We start from the raw sequence: 21,686 nt of genomic DNA, 5'->3' as shown, positions 1-21,686 counted from the left end.
TGGAGGCAAAAGGTGGTGGTGGAGTGGTGACAGGGAGCACATTTTGTTGCCAGAAGGGCTTTTCCTAAGTTGGGTTGCAACAGTGGCACTACCATCATACAAATAGATGATGATGATGATGATGATGATGATGATAATAATAATAATAATAATAATAATAATAATAATAATAATAATACTGTAAACTGGTCCCCAAATGCACATTTGGGTGAAAGGTCTGAAACAGTTGAAGGCTACTGGCTCAAAGGATGCACCAGTCATGAAACTAGACTCTTAAGTTTATTGTCTCTCCAACAAAAACGGGACAAGGAAGCTTCTCACAGCCAAGATACAACTAACTCCAGTGCCATCTAGTGACTAAACTATGTAACCACACTATCCACACATGAAGCTACAAAGATGGGGAAAACTTAACTGTCACACTGCTAAAAAGTCTCAACAGATAATCTGCCTGAGCAACTCAAACAACAAGTGGGGCAAAAGCAGAATATATTAAGTAAGCTATAAGAATAAAAAATAGCTATGGGAAGGAGGCATAATAAGTGCAAAAAGTCCAGGGTTTTTTAAAAAGTAGATTTGTTATGCTAGGGCGGCAGAGCACTTTAATTATACAAACTTAAATTTATGATATGCATTTGAAACCCTCCTGTGAAATACAGTCTGTAGTCATCCAAGTCAAACCCTTGATCTGTTAAGCTCAATTTTGTCTACACTGACTGGCAACAGCAATCCAGATGGGATCCCTCCGCCCCAATCCTACCTAGAGACATGAGAGATTGAGTCTAGGGAAATTTTAACATGCAGAGCATGTGCTCTATTGAGCTACATCCCATCCCTATGATAACTAGTTACCCTCTTTTCTGCCTTTGTAATTTCTAGATTGACTTACTGTAATGTGTTGCATACATGGCTGTCGCTCAAGATGATCCAGAAACCTTAAATGACTTTAAAACGTAGCTGCCTGTAAGTTATCAACCATAGGCTATTGTAAACATGTTGTTGTTTAGTCGTTTAGTCGTGTCTGACTCTTCGTGACCCCATGGACCAGAGCACGCCAGGCACTCCTGTCTTCCACGGCCTCCCACAGTTTGGTCAGACTCATGTTTGTAGCTTCGAGAATACTGTAAACATATGATACATATTTTGGAACAACTTCATTGGTTTTCAGTTTGTTTCCAAGCTTAGTTCAGGGTGCAGTTTGTGAATTTTAAAGCTGTTCTGTTTTGAATATGATTAGTACAGAAATAGCAAGAAAGAGATGGTAAATGATAGAGGCTAAATGATAGAGGATAAAGACAGTAACTCGTTTCACACTTGACTTATCCAGTCTTCTGTCTCCCAAGAGCCTTAATCAAAATAGTTCTGAGCATACAGATACCTGTCTCCATGCCAACTTTGCTGGGATTTGTAATATATCCTGCAGCCCTTGCCCAGTTTTAGGACAAAAACATCCAGTAACATATACTAATACAAGGTGCATTTCATATTTAGAAGCTGAATAGCAAGGAGTAACATGGGCATAGAAATTCTCAGAATGAATCCTATACATTCCTTTGCACAATATAAATAACTGTCTTATTTGATCAAGCCAATACTGCATCCTCTATCTAGAACACACTTTGCTTTCTCTACCATTATAAAGCAATATTCTCTCATGTACTGCAAAACAAGCATATCTATGTTTTGGATATATTTCAGTACAATCCTACTGATGTCCACTGCGGTTTGTTCTGACTATCTGACATTGTATGAACAACACAACCAAAGTTGTTCCTAATTAGTTGCCACCTTTTTTCTTGGAAAGCTACATTGCTTTTTTACAGCTGCGTGACAGGCAGGAATTCAGCAAATGGACCATTACTGTGTCTGCATGCTGGGAAAACGTCACCTGCTGAAATTTGCCTTATTATACAGTTATTAATGGCAAATGATCCAACCCAGAAAAGTATTGTCAACTTTATTCCTACTCCATATTTTTTATTCTGTTCTTCTCAATATTGCTTTTTATTGTGCAGTATCAAGAAGCCATAAATTAGGACAATAATGCCTACCCACTTCAGACGGAATGGTTGTTTCACATTTATTGCAAATACTGTAAGCTGTTTACAGGCAGACTACATTACGGTGAAAAACACAATAAACTCGGTGGGGGGGGGGGGAATTGTGGCATCTGAAATAACCTCCTAATTTCAATTGGTGCAAGTAGCAATAAGCCTGCTGGAATATGAATAGGGTCCACCATTTTAAAATCTCGTACAGCTGTCAATTCTTCCATGATATCATGGTCCTTTTTAACAGGATACTGTGGGCAATCTCGGCCCTGTGGAATGCCTTGCATGTTTATTAAGTGAGCATGTAACCACAGCAAGAATCTTCTAAGACTGTCTATAGTTAGACTTTGGAAGAAGCACATGTCCTTCCTAAGTGAGATGGCATCTGGACCTTGTCAAGTGTGTCAGCTTTCACTCTCAGACTCTTGTTTCCCAGCATATATTTGTGCAGAGATTCCAAGCTGCACTGAGGCTCCACCCTAAGTGATACTGTTTTCTTCTCATATTATCACAGTTCAGCCATCAGTGACGAGGACTGTTTTAATGATTTACGAAGATATAATGCCACAGACAGATGTAGAGGGGAGTTGAGCTCTGTGCCCTATCTTCAGCTTTGCTAACAAAAGGGTTGGGAGCACCAGAATGGGGTTTGGGGAGTTAGAAACTTGTTGTGACATGCCAACTGCCTAGATAGTGACAAACATATTATGAATCTTCACACCCTCATTCCACCTTCTGGGCAGCCTTATGCTGGGGGACAGGATGTGGGGACTCGTGGTGGGAGATAGTGATATGGAGTACTGATTATATGGGCACCATACTTTATGGCTGCAATGGAAGTGACACAAGAATGGCCTCTTTGGGAAGAGGGAGCCCTACTTCAATGGATTTCCCACACCACTAAGAACTGAACTGCTGTAAGGAAGCTTGACAGAAGGATGGAGATGGAAGTTTAGAGTTCCTAGTATGTTCGTAATTTAACACTCTGTTGTCAGTAGCCTCTGCGTTAGAAACAGTAACGCTTCTCTCACAATATGCATAGCTGTCAACTTTTCCCTTTTCTTGCGAGGAATCCTATTTGGAATAAGGGAATTTCCCTTAAAAAAAGGGAAAAGTTAACAGCTATGAATATGATTAGTTGGGGAACTTCTGCAAAACATTTTATGTGGTCTGTAGCTGTTGCTAGAGGACAGTCATTCACATTTGTCCTCCCATCTGTTCCCTAGAGAAAAGTATTTTCTTCTGAGTAATTGTGCTATATAGAACCCAGTGCATTTCAACATTAAATTTGTGGCATGCTATTTTAAAAAAAGAATCTGATCTCACCTGAAGGAGCTGTTTCTCAGAGGCTGAAGGCATGGCATGGGCCTGCCTTTTCTGGGGCTAGCTGTGAAGCTGTATGTATGTTAAGTTTTTATGTAGGCAGGATTGTTTCCTGCTGTGCTGCATTGCTTCACTTACTTGTTTTTTATATATTGTTATGAGTTTGCGAGCAGTAAGCTGTATGCCTGAGCCCCCTTCTAATTCCTGGATCCTGGATCCTGGATCCATTCGATTGCTGGAATAGCCAGGCTATCTTCCTGTGAGATAATGGGCCTCAAAGTATGGGCTATTAAGATAACAAAGGAACTGGTGCTGTGCCAGACTGAAAATGGGTGGGCCTCCCTCAACTCACTGTTAGAAAGACAAAGATCAGAGTTGAGAGTTGAGTTATGTGAGCAAGAAGCTAGACACTGGAAGTGGCAAGTTGGGTAACTGGAAGAGATTGAGCCATGCTTGATTTCTCTTACTGTTGTTATTTATTAAACTTGTACATTGCCCTTCATCCGAAGATCCCAGGGTGGTTCACAAGGCTGTGGCTATGGGAGAAGCAAGACCCTTTTGGGGTGTTAATGCTCAGGTCACATATGTGTGTAAATAAACCATATATTATAAATGCACCACAGTCTCCACTGTCCCTCATTCCAAGGAAACTGAACCCTGTATAAGCAATATATTACTTGTGCATTTTAGGTTGATTTATTCCTGTTTTGTTTTTATCCTTTCCATATATTTTTTGTGTGTGTGTTTGTGTGTTTGTAAGTCGCTTTGAGTGTCATTCTTTTTTTTAAAAAAAAAGTGACTAATACAAATAATGATAATGCAATCCTATAGTTCTAGTATGCACTTGAACCCCTATTGCAAAATACTGAGAGTCTACAGATTGTCCGTGCCTTTGTGTGCAAACACTGCATTTGGCAATTTCCTTTTTCAGCCACCAGAAGTCACACTTCAATGAACAGTTGTGATATGTTGAAGGAAGGGATTGGGAGCCTCAAGTCTGGGGCCCCAAATGCAGTTCCTCCATGCTTCTCTGTCTGGCCCTTGAGACTCCCTTGCCCCAGGCAACACAACTCGCCCTCCTTCCTTCACTTTTGCCTGTCTGGAAGTGTCCTTGAACTGTGAGATGGAGTCTCTTGCTTATATGAAGGGAAAGGCATGTGTATTTCTTGTGCATAAAAACCTCTGGCTGTTGCTTGGCTGAAATTGTAGCCTTTGGCTGTTTGGCCAGAATACAGGTAAGAAGCAAGATAAGTAACCTCGCCCATCACAGCAGTATCACTGGGATCAATGGCTGGCAAGCAAACACCATAGGAACATAATCCAGATGTGTCCTCATGGACAGTGGCTAGCTGCTGCCTCTTAGGTAAAGAAGAAATATAGCAAGTAGCATCTACCAAGCAACTCCTGAGGTATCAGCGTTGCAACCACTTTCACTTTTTATTATGTCTGCAGATTACAACACAAAGAACAAAACTCACCAAGTCTTTAAGCAAAGCAAAATTTATTTTCTATTAGGGCTATTGAGGAAAGATCACAGGATTACTACAATTTCAAGCAACATCATGGGGACATATATGCATTTTGCATACATTCCAAGCTTCTTCTGTCCTGCAGTAGATTTACTCTTCACTTTCTATGATTACCTGCCACAAACAAAACAAACAAACTCAGTACTTGTTAAAATGCAAGGAAAACAATAGGCCGTTTCAGCCACTATCTTCTTGAGAAATGGGAAGCAGGGCTCACAACATCAGCACTGCTGAAAAACCAGCTCCACCAGGCCTCCTCTTTATCAACTGGCAGAGTGATAGAAGACATTCTATCAGGCTGCCTTAGTAGGAAAGATGAGAAGCAAAGTCATTTGCCTTTCCCAAAGTCCAGCTCCGTGAGGCACTTGCGGCCCTGAGTTGTTTCTCAGCCAGCTGTCATCACAAGAACAACTGTTGAACAATTGGCACCTGAGTTTGCTTTTTTCCTCTTCCCTGCCTGTTCCTTTCCCCATGTCTGTAGCACTTTTTATATTGTAACCAGACTGTCTTGTTTTAGTTCATTGTAAGTCACATTAATAATAATAATAATAATAATAATAATAATAATAATAATAATAATAATAATTTATTTATTTGTATCCCGCCCATCTGGCTGGGTTTCCCTAGCCACTCTGGGTGGCTTCCAACAAAGATTAAGAATACTCAAGAAGCCTCTTTGGCTGAAGAGGGGGGTGCAAATGGTCTAAATAAATGAAGGCCAAATATATTTGAATCCAACAGTGCCACTCAGCTAATGGTAAGGCTTCTATCAATGGAAGAGGAAAGGAAGCTCCTTCTACTTTCAATTCCCCAGGCTCTCCCCTAAATCTGCTCTGAAGAACTCCCAACCCTCTGGAGCAGATTTAGGGGATGTGGGACCTGACCATTTGTGCAAGTTTGGGTGACTAGGGCTTAAATCAGGGTTAGCCAATGTGGTGTCCTCCACATTGGTGGACTACAGTTCCCATCATCCCTCACCACTGGCTGTGCTTGCCGGGGCTGATGGAAGTTGTAGTTCAACAACATCTGGGGGGCACCATGTTGACTATCCCTGGCTTAAATGGATAATATACTTGTGTCTTTGAACTGGGGTTTTACAATACTAACTCCTGCAAAAGCAAGGGGGCACTTTGGTTTTCTGAATAAGCCTCTTATCAATACACTGTAGCCTGAAGCCGCACTCTCTCCTTGCCTAATTCCATTGGCTTCACTGATGCTGAAGCCACGGCGAATTTGATCCCAGAGCTATTAAGTGTGTTGCTTCTTCCACTCTGTGCAGCATTCTTAATGGCTCCTTGCTGGATGCTCAGATTCCTTTTCATACATCCACTGTTGCAGCAGGGATTTGTAAAAACACAGTTGCATCATTCAGGAGGGACAAATTATTTGGCATCTGGTCTGTGGAGGCACTTACCTTTGTGGTAGAAACTTCCCTGGTCTTTGCCCGAAGCTTATTGACCTGAGACTCAGCAATATCAGCCCTTTCCTCTGCCTCTTCCAGCTCATGTTGCGTTTTCCTGAATTTGGAGAGGTGAACGTTGGCCTGTTGGTCCTATAATCAGAAAGCAATAGCACACAAAAACCCTAAGTCATACCTCTGATGTCAAAGCTGAGACCTTATGCATTTTGTACAAATGACCAAAAATGAAGCTTGTATCTTTCAAATAACTCACAGCCTCCTCTGCTTGTCTCTTGTAGGATTTGACCTTCAGCTGAAGCTTATCCACCAAGTCCTGTAGCCTTATCACATTCTTCCTGTCCTCTTCACCCTAGAAAAGTGGCACCTGATTAGGTGATACGTAAGTTGTCAAAGAAGTATTGGGAAGCACTGGCTCCTTCCTTTTCCTCTTACCTGGAAAGTCAGTTCTTTGACTCGCCGTTCATACTTGCGAATACCTTTAATGGCTTCTGTGGCTCGCTTCTGCTCCCCCTCTAGTTCAGACTCTAGTTCTCGGATCTAGGAAGTCAAGCAAAATATTAATTTCCTTAGCAACTCTGATATAGGGGCCTCTGACCTATGGAGAATTCTGATGCTTGCCACCAGCTCCCAACCCCAGTGTTTACCCTGGCTTCCATTTTCTGGATCTGCTTCTTCCCTCCTTTCAGAGCAAGTTGTTCTGCTTCATCCAGCCGAAGCTGCAGATCCTTCACTGTCTGATCCAGGTTCTTTTTCATTCTCTCCAGGTGAGCACTAGTGTCTTGCTCTTTCTTTAGCTCCTCTGCCATCATGGCCGCCTTGACATACAAACAGTAGACTCCAGTCAACAAATACACTCGGCGCAAAGGGCAGAAGCTCAGCAGAGTTTGAAAGATCAACTTGTGACCACCAGAAATGGCCTGCTGGGACCACCTCAATAAGTAAGCCATCCCAAACAATGAATTAACATTCAAAATATTAACAAAGGTGCTGGGCTCATTATATAACATTGAACTGAAACATTTATGAATTTCCAGTATCACTGGCATAGTGCAGAGAAGGACTTCAAACAACACTATATGAATGACACATTTCATAGTTCTTGGAGAGGCAGCCATGTCAGTTGGTTGCAGAAGGCACAGCAAAGAATCTTATGACACCTTAAAGGCTAACTCATTAAGACATAAACCTTCATGAATTGGAGCCAAATTCATAATGTTTGTGTGTCACCCATCAGACACAACCATGTGAGATTTGCTTTCCTGTGAGGGCATTCCTTGGGGTAGAGGTCTGCATGTGAAATGTTCTGATCATGTAGAAAGAAGAAAGGGCTGATCGTATATGTCTTTCACCTGAAATCAGCAGGTCCACCTGGTTACACCATTTCCCCAGCTGACAGGGATTGGGGTCAAAGAAGAATGACTCACATGTGGCCCTAGCTGTGTGACTGAAGGACACTTTGTGCAAAATTTATTTAGATTCATGGGCTACATAGAGTTGTTTGCCACTGTTTTTTCTCTTGCAAAGGCTCTGCACTTCAACAGCTGCATGGTAGGCAAACGTTCAACAGGGATGGCATGGAAACTCAGTGATGGGGAAAATGCATCCAACTGTTTGAAAATGATAGCTTGCTAGTAAAAAGACCAGGGTTTTAAGCAGACCATCTTGTGAAACTGAGCTTTGTTCCTTTGGGGGAAATAGATGAAAGGAGCAACTGGGGCTGGAGAAATTGGTAGTGCCTGGAGACTGTATTAATGTCCCTCCCTATTTGTTCCAAGGTATATAAGGGTTGAAGCCACCTGAGGCAACACTTTCATGCATGCCCCTTTAGTGGCACACTTTGAAGGAATAGAGGCTCTTCTTTCTCCTTCTATCAGTTTGTGAAGGCATACTGAAGGAAAAAACTGTTAGCCACTCACAGAAGGACTTGACAGCTCTAGAATGATCACTGTGATCAAGTGCCCATGAGCCAACAAAAATTGTTATAGATAACAGCAAGGTTTTGTGGCAACCACTGAAAGAGAAAAGAAGCTCTTACATCTGTGATGGCTTTCTTTGCCTTCTCCTCTGCATTTCTGGCCTCTTTAATGGCATCTTCCACTTCACTTTGAAGTTGAGAAACATCAATTTCCAGCTTCTTCTTTGTGTTAATAAGGCTGGTGTTCTAAACAAAAGACACAGTGAGGATGTTTTAGCATCTCTTATGCCGCAGTTTCTAGTAATGATTAAGCAATTATTCCTCCTCATACTTGGAGGCAGCATGTCTCTGTTTACCACTATAGAGCATGTCAGTGGCCACGGTCAGACATCAAATGTGAGATTAGATGGACATTTGAACTAATGTAGCATGGCAAGTTTTGTTGTTATAGTGACAACTGTAGCCCATACTTGCGTGTGAAGAAGTTGCACGCGTTCATTTGCATCTAGAAGCTCTTGTTCAGCTAACTTCCTGCCCCTCTCTGTCTGTTCTAGAGCTGCCCGGAGCTCCTCAATCTCAGCCTGCATCAGATTAGCTCGGCGCTCAATCATAGCCACTTGCTCTTTCAGATCTTCTTGGCCTCGGAGGGCATCATCCAAATGTAGCTGTGTGTCCTAAACACAACAGGGGAAAGTGTTGAGCAGAACTGAATTTCTATTATTCATATAAAGCGATAGTGGTTAACATATGACCCACTAGTATGTTGTTGGACTCCAATTCCCATCAGCCCTAGCCAACATGGCCAGTGGTCAAGGACAATGGGAGCTGTAATCCAACAACATCTGGAAGGCCACAGATTAACTACTCTTGATATAAAGGATATATTGGAAAGATAAGTACCTTAAGCTGCCCTTGGACATTCCTGAGGTGTTTCTGTGTCTCAGCTGCAAGACGGTTTGCATGGCTTAGCTGGATCTCCATTTCATTTAAATCTCCCTCCATCTTCTTCTTAATCCTCACAGCTTCATTCCTGCTCCGTATTTCTGCATCCAAGGCACTTTGCATTGTGTCCACTGTTCTTTGGTGGTTCCTCTTCAGCTGATCAATTTCTTCATCTTTCTCGGCAATCTTTCTATCGATCTCGGATCTCACCTGAGTCAACTCAAGCTGAATGCGAAGGATTTTGGCTTCCTCGTGTTCAAGAGCACCCTATTGAGGAAATGTTGGAGAAATAAAGCAGCACAGAGATTTGGGGTTGGAGGAAACTTAGATTACTTTTCTCCTTCTTGATCTTACCACAGTGTAGTAAAACATAGTTAACTAATATCTGTTAACAATTTAACACCGATATGGAAGTCACTATAGAAGTTTTCTCAAAGATTAGGTGTGATGTGACTTCAGAGAATCCTATATCCATATTTCCCTTTAGCTTAAACAAATTCCACCATGCCATGATGACCATCTGCCAAACAAATGGTATGTGGTTTGTGGAAATCTGATGCAACAAATGAGCATCTCCAACTACCACATGCCAAAAGACTTTTATAAAAACCTAGTTATTTGCCATTTGTATTTTATTTCCTACTGTTTTTTGGCATCTTACCTCTGCTTCCTCTAGAGCCATCTGCATATCAGATTTCTCCACTTCTATCTGCTTCTTGGCCTTCTCAAGTTCATGGATAATTTTGCCACTTTGACTAATTTGTTCTGTAAGATCAGCTATTTCCTCTAGGAAGAATTAAACATACACAGAGATGATAAAGGGTGAAATGCCTCTAGAACTAGAAACACACACACATGTGCAAAGAGCTGCTCTGCAAACAGAGGTGATACTTGTGCCTTCTTCTGTCTGCTTCAGAACAGTTCACAAAACTCCTTTTTTATGATGAAAGATATCCCAAATGCTCCCAAATATAATGCCTGAGCCATCATAAATTCTCTCTTCTTTTTTTTCAAACCTAGGAAATTCTGTCAGTTTTACCTATGATTACCACAGCTACAGGGACGCGGGTGTCGCTGTGGGTTAAACCACAGAGCCTAGAACTTGCCGATCAGAAAGTCGGTGGTTCGAATCCCCGCAACGGGGTGAGCGCCTGTTGCTCGGTCCCTGCTCCTGCCAACCTAGCAGTTTGAAAGCACATCAAAGTGCAAGTAGATAAATAGGTCCCGCTTTGGCAGGAAGGTAAACGGCATTTCCGTGCGCTGCTCTGGTTCACCAGAAGCGGCTTAGTCATGCTGGCCACATGACCTGGAAGCTGTACGCCGGCTCCCTCGGCCAATAAAGCGAGATGAGCGCCGCAACCCCAGAGTCGGTCAGGACTGGACCTAATGGTCAGGGGTCCCTTTACCTTTTACCAGAGAAAGTTGGAACTGCTCACATGGACAAAAATGCATTGTGTGAAATTAAACCAACCAAGTGCTGTTGCCAATACTTGCTAAGGACATTTATGAGATTTGTGTGGGGCAATCAATTCTGAAAACTGCCATTAGTGATATCAAGTTAGTCTTGCCTTCTCATCACAGCACGAGAATGAGAATGTGCAGAGATCTGGAAATTCTGAACGCTTTTAACTCTAATATTTTCTTAAAGTCCTTAAGGCTAGAATGTGCTATGATCTGACAAAGAACATATACGCCTGCTTTAGTCTTCTCTTGATTTTTAGTCACAGTTCTGCACAAAGGACAGTTTCTGAATCAGTGCAGCTTCTATGATATGGAGGTGCAGTGATGAGGATATTTCTGCTTGTTGTACCACTGTTAAAGGCACAGAGAAAAGTCAGCAATCCTTGCATATCCCTGAGACCCTCTGCGCTGTGAATTATCATTGCTAGAGTCAAAATAACCAACAAATAGAAAGAAGGCCAAAAAAGGAAACTTACGCTGTAGGTTCTTGTTTTCTCGCTTGATTGTTTCCAGCTGATCTAGTGTCTCCTCATAAGCATTCTTCATTTTGAAAAGTTCAGTGCTCAAGGAGCGTGACTCCTTTAAGGAACCTTCTAGCTCTGACTGGCTCTCCTCATACTTGGTCTTCCATTCTGCCAAAATCTTAACATCCATTGTGTTTTAGTTAGTTAGTTGCCGTTTTATTTGCCTATGATTTTGCTTTGCTAAACTAGCCTTCTCAGTAGCAGTTCTGGACATCGCTGGGAAGAAGGCAGTGACAGTTTACAGGGGGGTTCTCTATCTTTATTTTCTGTGCCAGGGGAAATCCAAACAAAGTGACAGGAAGCCTTGGCCGATAAAACTATACACTGCAATTCCACCAGCCACCACTCTCTGTCCCCCAGCAATTCTCTGACAATTTTTTCCCCAAACACCCAATAGCACTCTTGACCTCAGAGCAGGTGGTCAGGGCACATGTCCCTCGATCATGGCAACATCAGTATGTGACACGCATATCCCAGGGCATGGTCAGAAAGCACATGACACATCTACCTTGTTAAAGTTAAGCAGCAACTCTAGTTCATGCCTGGATGGAACAACTCCTAGGTATTCTATATGTGCCGCCTCAAGTTTCATGATAGAAAAAAGTTGGGATCTTAACATAACTGTTATTATTATTATTATTATTATTATTATTATTATTATTATTATATTAGTAGTAGTAGTAGGTAGAAGTGAGAGTCAGATTCAAATTTAGAAGCAAGTGAGTGTATCTGCTAGTTTGAGTCGAAGAGTGCCTATTTCTCATCTAAGGGCTGATACTATAGAGGAGAAACACACCTTGTCAAAATTCCTTTGCTTCTTATCCAGAGCAGCTGCTAGTGCATTTGCTCTCTCAACGTCCACCATCATGTCTTCCACTTCACATTGCAGCCTCTGCTTTGTTTTCTCCAGGGAAGCACACTTGGAATTCACAGCTTCAACTTGTTCTTCAGCTTCTTGAAGCCTCTGAGCAAGCTTTTTCCTTAAAGAAGTCAGATTGTAATGATGATGCCCCTTTAACTACTAAGGTTGCCCTTAGTAGCACAGTATAGCTTACAGTATCTTAGCCACCTGCATGCTTGTAGAACTGATAGGCAAGTCCAAGTAAATTCATATTCTGAATCAGGTTATTATGCACTTTGGCAACATCATTAATTAAAATGTGAGTCGTCCTGGCATTTGGGTGGGGTGTCAGATTTTAATCAGAAATTTATGTTGTCAAATTCTAGTTTATTCTTTAATGTGACAGAATTAATTGGACTAAAATCCAGTCACATGGGTACTATCATCTCTAAATCCCAGCACTTTCATGATTTCCACAGTGCTGAAATATATGCTGAAGATCATAAATGTTTGTCCCTTCATCTAAGAATGAGGAACCAAGTGCCCAGTTTGTAGCGGTATCCCCACATGGATAGGTTACTGTTATGAACATAAAATGTGGTTGAATGTAATGTGTGAAAATGGCTTATGAGCATGCCACTTCTCACCCCCAACACTTACTTGGCCTCTTCCAGTTCCTCTGTGCGTTGAATGGCGTCTGTCTCATATTTGGTTCTCCACTGGGCCACTTCACTGTTGGCTTTAGACAGGGCACGTTGGAGTTCACTCTTTGCTTCTTGTTCCTCTTCATATTGTTCACGGAGCAAGTCACAGTCATGGCGAGCAGATTGTAAGGCATGAGCCAGTGCATTCTTCGCCTAAGAACCGTAAACCATGCATCCATTTATAATTGAATTCATTCCATAGATTCTTACATTGGTGCTCTTGGAACAATGCCTGTGGTGTTTTGCATATATAATCTCAGAGTAAAGCTATCCTGACAGAATTCAGGATGAAGCAAGAGGCTACTTTATTCACACAAAACTCAAGCAGTTTACAGTACTGAAGAGACTTATGAGTGCCCAAGAAAGTATTCCAAGTCTTGGATTACTGTAAATTAATCATGTCGCCTGCAAGACCAGCAGACTCACTGCTGTAATATGTGGTAGGCTACCTAATTGTGACAGTGTCATACAAGAAAGTATCATACTGATCTGGAGTGAGTTAAAATATTTGTTTATGCCAGTAATACTTACACCTGAAATGTTTAGATTTTTTTTTTAAAGGTACCTTGATATTCACAAATAGTGAGTTGGTATTTTGTTTGACAGATATGAGGAAAATTAAAAACTGGAGCACAATTCTGTGCGTATCTGCTAAGGAGTGAGTTCAATGAGTCTTGGGCTGTAATCCAAACCCATTTTCTCCACCAAACTGAATGCCATTTACTACTCAGTAGTTGTATAGGATTGTGCTGTTATTCCCAGTGCATCTGTAGACCTAGCCTGATAGCATGAGATATAATTAATTCGCATGATGTAGTCATGGTTTCCGCTGAGTCCATAAGCAGATACATCCCCTCTCAACTTTTAGACATAGTTCAAATGACAGCTCATCATGGTCCAGTTGTGTTGCATATTGGAAGGGTTGAGATCCTGCTGACAGATGTGTCCACTAAAGTGTTGAAAATTTAAATTAAATTCTTCCTATGTTAATGTATTCCTTTTAATGAATCAAGAGAAATGTTCCCCAGCAGTATAGACTTATGAATACCTTGGTCTCTTCCTCCAGGTGCCTCTTTAGTTCTTCTATTTGCTGAGTAAATGCTTGCTTGCTTCTGGAAAGCTGGGATATTATGCTCTCCCTTTCCTCAAGTTGACGTGCCAGTTCACCTGTGACCAAAGAAGACAAATTCTTAATTTGCTAATAGCGGTGATGTTCACTATAAATCTCCCAGGCTTAATTCACAGTGTCAGCTCTATTAACCATATGCCTTTAAGAATTATCCCCCCGCAACAATCTTCCTTTCACAGATCTGCTGGTCCAGAAGTAGCAGGGCGTGAACCTTCCTAGAAAATACACACAGGTCCCACCATCCGCACTTCAAAATTATGCCCAAACCTTGCTATATGCACCACAGATTCACTTATCCAAACAGCCCACTTCCTTGGTTTTTTGTGTTTTGTTGGCTGGCAGCAGCCATTTTCAAGCAGAAACCACAGAGAGTGGGAAGCAAGACTGGATAAATCAGAGAGCAGGGGAAACAGGACAAGTCAGGGAGCAGGAGAGTTAGGACAAATCAGTTTTTCCCTCTGTCTCTTTTTTGCTGATGAGTTGCAGCCATTTCAAGAAGAAACCATGGAGGTGGGGAAGGTATCAGACAATTCCGGCATTAGAAATGTTTCCATAGGAAACAATGGAAATTGTGGACTCGTTATATGTAGACACACCTAACGATTTCCAGGAAATGCATTGGGGTCGTAAAACAGGACCTGCATGTACACTCCAACATAAAAGTCTAATCCCTATTATACTGGACTTGGGGTTTGCTGCTCAGTGATGCTTGAAATTCACTCTGAATTTGCTGGAGACAGTTTTGAATGCCTCTTTTTTTAATGTTCAGTGCATCTTACAAAGCAGAAGTGTGCACAGCGGCTCCCATGGTGAGATAGTTGTGAGCGAAGTGTGGGTGCAGCTCATTTCTCACTAACGAGCAGCTTGCAAGTTGCACCAGAAGCACAAAATGAAGAAGCGCAAGTCATTTGTGTTCCCTCTTTTGTGCAACATACAAATGGCCATCAGATGAACTCCCTTCCGCGTTTTATTAGCCCGCATGTTCCAGGGCTCAGTCTGACATTCACAATATGGATTCAGAGGTTTAGTCTAACATTTTGTTTTCTCTTCATCTGCCATTGCACCGGTTATTCAGCTTCCCTTGTTACTTCAGCAACAAGCTAGACTGAAGTTCCAAGAATACTCTTTAAAAAATGAAAATCTACCTCCACACTCAACCACCAGATTATCACCTCAGTGCTCTGCCAGCAGAATACTTGAATTTAAACCAGTTTAGCCCCATGATAGCCTGGTTTGCATTTTTTATTGGTGCTTCTGAAAGCTAACCTCAGAAGCACAGACTAAAAATGTGTTGCAGGAACATGAGACATTGCATAGATTCCACAGAACATAAATAATAAAAACCGTTCACCTTGAAGCAAATGATGGAAAGAAAACCCTGGAATGGCCCTTGTTTGCATCTTGCATCCCCACTGTTTTCCTCCTTACCTGACTCAGCCTGCAGGCGGGCTTTCTGTGTTGTTAGATCAGTCACTGATCTCTGGTTTTCCTCAGATTTGGCTTTTATTTCACTGAGCTGGTCCTCTAATGTACGACACATTTTCTCTAAATTAGCCTGTGGTAGTAAGAAGTGAAATGAAACAGGATACATTATGCAGTCAGTCATGTATGTGTGTTTACTGAGAAAGTCAAAAGGAAACACCCACAAAAGGAAGAATTTATTGTGAACAAAGAAAAATACATCTCAAAAATGCTGAAATGGATGAATGTTTATTATTAAATTAGCCCAAAGAGTTTTGGTTCAAGTGCCTCCTTCTAGGGCTTATGTTTCTGCCCAAAAATCATCTGCTTCAAAGACCTTGCTGGGCAAAAGATCACCTTTTCAGAATATTTGAGATACATTTCTTCTTTTTGTTCACAGCTAAGAATGTACATTTTGTAGTCTGGACTGTGAAGAACTACTCAAATTTACTTTCAAATACCTTAGACTTGGTAACGGACTCGAGATTGCTGGCCAGGTCATCAATCTCCATTTTGCACTCGCTCTTTTCCTTCTCCAACTTTTGTTTGACACGTTGCAGGTTATCAATTTGCTCCCCAAGCTCCGCTGTACTATCAGCATGCTTCTTGCGGAGAGTTGCAACTGTAGCTTCATGCTGCAGGGCAGATTCCTCCAGGTCACGCCTCATTTTCTGGAATTCTGCTTCCCGCTTCTTGTTAATTTCAATCTGGGCCGAAGTAGCCCCTCCAGCTTCTTCAAGCCTCTCGCTGATTTCCTCTAGTTCACGTGCCAATTCAGCCCGCTGCTTTTCTGCCTTCCCCCGAGTTGCCCTCTCAGACTCAATCTCCTCTTCCAGTTCCTCAATACGAGCCTACACAGGAGGAGGAGGAGGAAGTGGTTATGGTTACCAGTAGTTGATAATGAAGTTGTTGGTTATGTGAAGATGCTGCTTCACAAAGGTTCATATATCAAAGAACGAGATATAAGGAAAGGAGAGACCAGGAGCTCACAATCTAAAATCAGCAGTGGAGAGATGGAAGATGCTAAGATAAATGTGAGAAAATGCAGTTACATGTACTTGGACAAGGCTGCAGTTGGGAATAAGAATTCAAGAGGTTAAGGCAAAGGCTTTGTAAAACGGGAGAATTTGGAAGGCGGGATTTGGAGAAAAAGAGACATTACATTTTCAGGGAGGAAATTCCAAGTAAAAGGGGCAGTGAGGAAAATGGGTGAAGCTGATGGAAGAGCAGGGCTGGCCCGCCCATAAAGCGAAGTGAAGCAGGCACCTCAGGCCAGGGGTGAGCAAACTTTTGTCCACTGTCCCTCAGACCACGTGGTGGGCCGAACTATATTTTGAAAAAAAATAATGAACGAATTCCTATGCCCCACAAATAACCCAGTGATGCATTTTAAATAAAAGCTCGTATTCTACTCATGTAAAAACACCAGGCAGGCCCCACAAATAACCCAGAGATACATTTTAAATAAAAGGACACATTCTACTCATGTAAAAACACACTGATTCCCTGACCATCCGTGGGCCGGATTTAGAAGGCGATTGGGCCACATCTGGCCCCCAGGCCTTAGGTTGCCTACCCCTGCCTCAGGTGATGGAAGCCCTTGCAGCCTAACCCCCACGGGCACCACACCTCCACTGCTGCTGGTGGAGAAGCAATGCTGGCATTGGCGCCAACTTCCAGCGACATAGGAAAGGGGTCTTCAGTCGGTGCAGTGCGGTGGCAGGGCAGCACTTCCTATTTCACCTCAAGGGGCGAAATGGGACATGACACCCTTGTGCAAGGGATCAGGAGACTTTTGGCATCAAGGGTGAGAGAGTTGCAAGGAGCAAAGGACAAAACCAGGGATATATTGGGAAATATTAGCAGAAAGTCATGTTGGGGGTTGTACTGGTCATGGATGGAAATGAGAAGCATAGTGACATAGAAGAGCTGCTTCAGAGACACACATCTGAAAATAGATTGTAATGTAATGTAATGAGGCTGTTGAAAACAAACTATTCAAAACAACAACTATTTGAAAATGGAGCCACTGTGGTCCTAATTCATTGTGTCCTACCAAACATATATTTGAAACAAATTAATCCTATTAAACTTCTGTCTTTCATTGCTTCCAGACAACCTGTTTACTCAGCATAGTTACTGTGCTAAGGGCATATACCAGCATCTACCCAAATGGGTGGTAGATCTGCACAAAAGTGTGCTGAAGTCTGGAAGCAGTCTTACGAGGAGGGCATGTTTCATTATATCATGTTTACGTATCAAAGATTATTTATAACCAAACATTTTAATTCTTGTTACCAAGTGAAAATGAGCTGGGATGCTTGAATGAAGAAAACAATTTATACCTGAAGTTCTTTGATTTTCTTCTGCAGCTGGATACCCAAAGTTTGCTCGTCTTCAATTTTGCTTTGCATTTGACTGTACTCAAAGTCTTTCCTATAAAGGAATTGAAGAGGCAGTTTAATTAAAAAGCTACCCCATAAACATATTTTAATATGCAACTACAATTTACGATTTCCGTACTTCTTCAGCTTTTCTTCTAGCTGCTGTTTATCATTTTCTAGATCCATTATGGATTCCTGGGCAAGTTTCAAGTCCCCTTCCAACTTTCTCTTAGCTCTTTCAAGATCCATGCGGATTTTCTTTTCCTGTTCCAAGGAGCCTTCCAGCTGCAACAAAAGCTTCATGTTAGTGCCAGTCTCAGAGATTTTTATAATGGGAAATTACTAATTCCTTGGGTTAAACTCAATATTAACAAAGTATGAAGAATGGACATTTGCTAGCAGGAAAGTGAGCATTCCTGTATCTCCAGCTAAGATGGGAGGCAAAAAAAAACCCAACACCCTTCAGAATGCTCCTTCCCCATCGTCACACAAATATCAGTAAAAACTAAGGGTAGTGTTCCTTATCCACTATTGTTTTGCTAATGATGTGCTTCCAGAGGATCTCCTCTGAACTCAGGGACCTTTAAACCAGTTTATTCAGGGGGAAACTTGTATGTTAGCAGGAGAACCCTGTATCCTGTTAAGTGCAAGTTCAACTTGGGCACATTAACAGGCTCAAAAACAAACTTCATTAACTTAGAGATGTTTCATTTTCATTTGCATACCACCTTTTTACATAGCTATAACTCAAGGCAGCTTATAACAATCCAGCCCAAAGCAAGTAAGTCATCATGAAAAAATATCATGCAAAGTTCAAGAATGACTGGGATTAGCTGTCTCACATCATCAACTTGCTGCTCCAGCTTGGTTTTCGCTTTAGTGAGAGTGTTAACTTTGTCTTCTTCAGCTTGTAGGTCATCAAGAGCTTGTTGATGGGCCTCTTGGAGGGCTTTCTTCTCCTTGGTTAATTTCACAATAGTTTCATCCAAAACTGCCATTTCTTCTGTTAGGTTCTTCACCTACAAAACACAGCATAAGATTGTTGATGGTGTTGAGATCAGCTGAAATACTGATTAAGGACGATTAAGGGCAGACATTGTAAGGATAGGATCATTGTAAGCTTACTCTTTGTGTTTGTCCTTAACTTACTGTCTTTAATTGCAGAGGTAGAGGCATGAGATGGGAAGCCATTTTACATAAGAAATTAGCAGTTTGTAACATGAGAGTGAAAAGTGTGACAATTTTTCAAAACTTTATATGGCAATTGAATATCTTGGCAGATAGTACGGGAAACTGCATTTTGAAGGCAATATTAAAGGTTACCTTGTTTTCAGTGGCATGCTTTTCTTTTTCAACCTTAGCCAGTGTTAACTCCAGGTCATCAATATCTTTCTTCAGTTCGGAGCACTCATCTTCCAGTTTCCTTTTCTTGGCTGTCAGCTCTGCATTCAGCTCTTCTTCGTCCTCCGCTCGTTCAGTCAGCTCCTTGATTTTTGCCTCCAGCTGGATTTTGGTTTTGATCAGCTGGTCACACCTCTCCTCAGCATCTGCCAAACTTTCACTTTCCTTGTTAGAGAAAAATGTATCATATATATTATCATTCAACTCCATCAGGCAGTATAACAGTATACCACTTTCTAAATTGCTTCCCCCCCTTTAAAGGCAGCTAAAAGCTTTGACTTCTCTACATTTTATCTCCATAACTGGGATCCAAACCAATTCTAGGTCATCAAGGTGGCTTTAGACTTGTGTTTGTCAAATGACAGCCACACATGACATGCTGCTTTAAAAACTGGTAAGGGGAGGGAAGGTTTTCAAAGACAGTTTCTGTTATGGTATGAGGGATGTCTTCTGTTCCAGGGGATTGGAGAACAAACAAACAAACAAACATCACACCAGCTGGACACAAATTCATAGAAATTTCTAAGCATGTCTTTGCGTCTCAGCCCATTAGTGCGTATCTTTTTGCAAGATGGACCATTCAGATCCAACATCATAATCAGTTCCACCTTCCCACTATATTTACACCTTCTCTTCCATCTCTGTGTTTGATTTCAAGATTTGGTGGTCACTTTCTCTCTCTCTCTCTCTCACACACACACACACATATATTGCAAGTGACACTGTAGCATTAGTTCAAGATGGGATTATCTGTGCTGTACCTATATAGCCAAAAAGGAAATGCAATACAAAAGAAGACGGGAGGAGTTTTGTGGTGCCAGTGTGACCTCTAAGACTGTATGCTGTTTAATGTCTCTTGTTTACTGAGAATAATTCATGGTGGGTTGCTGTGTGTGTGTGTGTGTGTGAGAGAGAGAGAGAGAGAGAGAGTATAAAGGCTATGTTTGTAAGCTTTTTCAACTGCTTTTGTTACCATTTGACTTTAACTGGCTGTTCTTCAAACTTAGCATAAGTAACTGTTCTGGCTGAAGGAAGGAAGGATCTGAAAAGGGTCCAGCCAATAGGCAACCTAGCTGTAGCAAGTTTTCCTGCAATAACTGATGGAAGGTCAATTCCCTTCTCAATTACAGCAAAGGTGACTGGTCATCTGCTGCCCAGGGTGCCAGGTGCAAACAAAGGAAGGACCAGCCAAATGCAAGATGACAGCAATAGGAAGGAGCGTGACACGAGGCAAAACAGCCCCAAAGCAGAAAAAGGCAGCTCATGAACAGCCCAAGATGGATGTGAAGGGCAGCAGGGTAAGTAGTGGCATGTCAGAGTACAGGTCTTAATGGGAGCTTGCTGTGAAGCGGCTGACGCAAGCTACAGATCTCAACTGGGGACAGCTAACTGAAGAGGAGAGGGAAAGGCCTGATGAGATAGTGATAATTTAATAATTTTCTTAGAGACCACATTTCCTAAAACTGACCATGGGGAGATATTTGTGAATTACTCACAGACTGCACTTGAAGCTGCAAGTCATTTTTCTCTTGCAGCAAAGAGACCATTTTCTCTTCCAGTTCCTTCCTTTTGGCTTCAGATTTAGCAAGTTCTTCTTTGGTTTTTTTAAACTCTTCTTTCATATTGGCGAATTCTTTCTCTGCCTCTGCACTCCTCAGCAGTGGCTTAATCTTGAAAAACAGCTTCATCCATGGCCAGTGTTTGACGTTCATGAACGAGCGAATATTGTACTGGATGGTGAAGATAGCTTCCCTGTGATGGAACCAATTCACAGAGTTACTCATTGCGGAAAGTTAGTTTTCCTAAGCAAAGCTTGGCCGCTCCTTAATGAGGCTTCAACTGCAAAATTTCAAGAGGCTCGCCTGCAAATAATTAAATGAATATGCAACTACTTGACGATTTATTTCCCTTAACTCAGGGGTGCGGAAACCTTTTAAGCCCAGTGGCTACATTCCCTTCTGGGACCACATGCCAGAGGGTGGATGGGGCCAGAGGCAAAACTAGATAGAGCAGGGACATCCAGCTCCCAATAGACTGCAGTCTACTCACAGTATAAAAAAACTGGCAGTGATCTACCTATTTTCATTGGATGGAACACAGTTGTTGAGCTTTTTTGGGAATGCCAAAGTTGTGGAGCTTTTTTGGGGGGGACCCAGAGTTTTTGAGCTTTGTTTTTAGGAAGACAAAGTTGTGGAGCTTTCTTTTCTTTTTTTTTGGGGGGGGAGATCACTGAGGGGCCAAAGATCCTCCAGGATCTACCAGAAACACCCCGTGATCTACCAGCAGATCACGATCTGCCTGAGATAGAGCAATAAAATTTTACAATTGCGCAGTAGGCTAGTTTCTCCATACACACCCTGTTCTCCGCCCAGGAAAGCAAATTGAAGCTCAAGGGCACACTCCAGGCAGGCAAAAACACTCAGAAGGATGCAAAGCAGGCTCAGTGATGGGTGGAGAGGGTCAGATAAGCCTGAGGTTGCCCACTCCTCTCTTGACTTGAGTGAAATAGTGTTCATCACCCCTCTTCTGAAAAATCTGATTTAGCACCTACAGTTAACAGAATTTCAAGAGACCTGTAGCAGGTATCTTTTGGTGCAAGCC

At 42.0% G+C, this 21,686-nt stretch overlaps 1 protein-coding gene and 1 long non-coding RNA gene across 2 annotated transcripts in view; one reads left to right on the top strand and one right to left on the bottom strand.

The window, feature by feature from the left end:
- The window catches only part of LOC310755343, a 183,660-nt gene that overhangs the window by 124,796 nt on the left and 37,178 nt on the right, over window positions 1-21,686 (top strand). Inside the window, exons 7-9 of the long non-coding RNA XR_014544309.1 lie at window positions 6,602-6,702; window positions 7,088-7,261; window positions 20,216-20,383. This is a non-coding gene — a long non-coding RNA (uncharacterized lncRNA). The remainder of the gene's footprint in view (window positions 1-6,601; window positions 6,703-7,087; window positions 7,262-20,215; window positions 20,384-21,686) is intronic.
- Window positions 4,859-21,686, bottom strand: part of LOC310755297 (myosin-3) — a 31,061-nt gene continuing 14,233 nt past the window's right edge. Inside the window, exons 21-40 of the mRNA XM_083597833.1 lie at window positions 20,582-20,837; window positions 19,008-19,250; window positions 18,527-18,703; window positions 17,824-17,969; window positions 17,646-17,736; window positions 15,762-16,151; window positions 15,268-15,394; window positions 13,759-13,877; window positions 12,667-12,863; window positions 11,962-12,145; window positions 11,118-11,283; window positions 9,842-9,966; window positions 9,139-9,447; window positions 8,709-8,912; window positions 8,359-8,484; window positions 6,968-7,138; window positions 6,756-6,860; window positions 6,577-6,672; window positions 6,318-6,455; window positions 4,859-5,017 (exon numbers count right to left, since the gene is read on the bottom strand). Of these exons, the coding sequence (XP_083453959.1) occupies window positions 4,994-5,017; window positions 6,318-6,455; window positions 6,577-6,672; window positions 6,756-6,860; window positions 6,968-7,138; window positions 8,359-8,484; window positions 8,709-8,912; window positions 9,139-9,447; window positions 9,842-9,966; window positions 11,118-11,283; window positions 11,962-12,145; window positions 12,667-12,863; window positions 13,759-13,877; window positions 15,268-15,394; window positions 15,762-16,151; window positions 17,646-17,736; window positions 17,824-17,969; window positions 18,527-18,703; window positions 19,008-19,250; window positions 20,582-20,837 (3,394 nt within the window). The 3' untranslated portion in view covers window positions 4,859-4,993. The remainder of the gene's footprint in view (window positions 5,018-6,317; window positions 6,456-6,576; window positions 6,673-6,755; window positions 6,861-6,967; window positions 7,139-8,358; window positions 8,485-8,708; window positions 8,913-9,138; window positions 9,448-9,841; window positions 9,967-11,117; window positions 11,284-11,961; window positions 12,146-12,666; window positions 12,864-13,758; window positions 13,878-15,267; window positions 15,395-15,761; window positions 16,152-17,645; window positions 17,737-17,823; window positions 17,970-18,526; window positions 18,704-19,007; window positions 19,251-20,581; window positions 20,838-21,686) is intronic.

The sequence above is a fragment of the Podarcis filfolensis genome, assembly GCF_964270895.1.
Source record: "Podarcis filfolensis genome assembly, chromosome: 2".
NCBI lineage: Eukaryota > Metazoa > Chordata > Lepidosauria > Squamata > Lacertidae > Podarcis > Podarcis filfolensis.
The sequence above is the reverse complement of the archived record's forward strand: the minus strand, read 5'-3'. Positions and strand labels throughout refer to the sequence as shown.